Here is a 2360-nt window from a genome sequence, read left to right as displayed (position 1 = left end):
TATTTTAATTTTTTAAATATTTTCAATAAAATAAAATTCAGTAGTTTATTTATACATTTTTGGTCAAAATTATTAGACGAGACAACTGAAGGCCAAGCGGGAGTAAAGAGTGCAGGCTTAGGCAGCGGCCACGAAACCCACTCAGGTTCGAATATTTATCTCTTTTGTCGGCAACCCAACACAGACCGAACGCGAGGTTGACACAGCAACCAGCGCAGCAACAACACTTCTCTTCTTATCCAGGTAAAGTCAAACCGATCTTATTTCCCCACATGCAAAATATAAAAAAAACCAATCAGCCGTTTGTGACCTGGTACTTTGTTAAACATCTTAGTTTTTCTACTTTCTTCTTCTTCGTAGAAAAGTCAATCTCAATCCCTCCCGTGTTTTTGACCTTCTCGTTTTGAATATCTCACTCCTATATAAATAAAGCCAAATCGTCTCTTTGCCATAACCAATTCAGAAACTTAAATTCTCTCACATACTTTCAGTCTGATACTCTAAGAAATTCAAACAACTTCAAGTTCTAATTTTCATGGAGGAAATTGATGTTCCGCAGTATTTTCTCTGCCCAATCTCGCTGGAGATTATGAAAGATCCGGTGACGGTGTCGACCGGAATTACATATGATCGTCAAAGCATCGAGAAATGGTTATTTTCAGAGAAAAACAACACTTGTCCGGTGACAAAACAAGTGTTGCCGACTGACTATGATTTGACGCCGAATCACGCTGTTCGCCGGCTGATTCAATCCTGGTGTACTCTCAACGCTTCCTACGGTATTGAGAGAATTCCAACGCCGAAGCCGCCGGTCAGCAAGGCTCAGATTTCAAAGCTCATAAGAGATGCAAAATCGTCGCCACAGTTGCAGCTTAAGTGCCTGAAGGGGCTGAGATCAATAGCATCGGAAAATGATACAAACAAACGCTGCTTAGAGGCTGCCGGCGCTGTCGAGTTCTTGGCGTCGATTGTCATGAACAAGTTTTGTTTTGTATCGTTTGAAGAATCAAACGAAGATGGGTTCGACTTCACCGGCCTGACTGAAGAAGCTTTGAGCATTTTGTGCAATCTTCAATTATCCGACGTCGGATTGAAGAATCTCATGAACAAAAATGGGGAGTTTATTGAGTCGTTGACACAAATCATGCAACGTGGAACCTTCGAGTCTAAAGCTTATGCAGTATTATTATTAAAATCAATGCTCGAAGTGGCGGATCCAATCAAACTCACCAACTTAAGCCCCCAGTTCTTCATCGAAATAATCAAGATTTTACGGGACCAAATCTCTCGACAAGCCTCAAAAGCAGCACTGCAATCACTCATAAATCTTCTTCCATGGGGAAGAAACCGAGTGAAAGCGGTCGAAGCCGGCGCCGTTTCGATCCTTATCGATCTTCTCTTGGAGAAGTGCGAGAGAAGGGATTGCGAGCTCATTCTAATGACGATTGATTTTCTTTGCCAATGTGCTGAAGGAAGAGCCGAGCTATTGAAGCACGGGGCAGGAATGGCAATAGTATCGAAGAAGATACTTAGGGTTTCGCAAGTGGCAAGCGAAAGGGCCATCCGGATTTTGCTTTCGATTTCAAAGTTCTCCGCAACCACCACTGTTCTTCAAGAGATGTTGCAACTAGGCGTTGTAGCGAAATTGTGTTTGGTGCTTCAGGTTGATTGCGGTAGCAAGACAAAAGATAAAGCTAGAGAAATACTGAAAATGCACGCCCGGGCGTGGAAGAATTCTCCATGCATACCAAATAGTTTTATTGGTTCAAATCCAGTAGCTTGATTTATTCAGAGAGATCGATAGGGAAAGGGAAAAAAAATCATCAATTTGACTCACTTTTTCTCTAATTTTTTTTTACCATTTTTTGTGTATAAGTTGTTAATTATACAATAGTAAACAGATGCTAGATGAATCAAAAGCTGTGTCCACTAAATGTTTCATGGCGTATGCGATTTTTTTTTTTAATTTTAATTTGGATTTGATGATCTTTTAAATATAAAAGCCGTGAAATCAAGGAATAAAATTACTGAATATATATGGGGAGTGAGTAAATTATGTGCATAAATTGGCTATTCGTAAAGACTTTGACTTCTTAATAATTTACTTTGGAATCGATGGGAGTGAAACCAGATTTAAATAAAGATCATCTCCTATTTAATTAATCATATCATATGAATTATTAATGTCTTACAATAATGTTTTAATATCAAAAGACTTATTCTCATTTAAGATATAGTAAAATCTTAAACTCTTATCATTCGATTTTTTAAAACTTAGCACCTAATTATAAACAAATTTTTATTAAAAATCTCAATTAAAATTAAAGATAAAACCGTTATTTAATAAAAAATTTAAGTTT

General features: G+C 37.8%; 1 protein-coding gene across 1 annotated transcript; it reads left to right on the top strand.

Annotated features, from left to right (window-relative positions):
* Positions 1-442: 442 nt before the first annotated feature.
* LOC123227109 (E3 ubiquitin-protein ligase PUB23-like) lies at positions 443-1919 on the top strand. Its single transcript, XM_044651772.1, has one exon. It carries the CDS (start codon positions 536-538, stop codon positions 1781-1783), a length of 1248 nt encoding a protein of 415 aa, XP_044507707.1. The 5' UTR covers positions 443-535; the 3' UTR covers positions 1784-1919.
* Positions 1920-2360: the final 441 nt, after the last annotated feature.

Source organism: Mangifera indica, chromosome 10, assembly GCF_011075055.1.
Source record: "Mangifera indica cultivar Alphonso chromosome 10, CATAS_Mindica_2.1, whole genome shotgun sequence".
Lineage (NCBI taxonomy): Eukaryota > Viridiplantae > Streptophyta > Magnoliopsida > Sapindales > Anacardiaceae > Mangifera > Mangifera indica.
The sequence above is the reverse complement of the archived record's forward strand: the minus strand, read 5'-3'. Positions and strand labels throughout refer to the sequence as shown.

Excerpts from the sequence above, each read along its gene's own strand:
- LOC123227109 (XM_044651772.1), top strand. The coding sequence starts at position 536 with ATGGAGGAAATTGATGTTCCGCAGTATTTTCTCTGCCCAATCTCGCTG.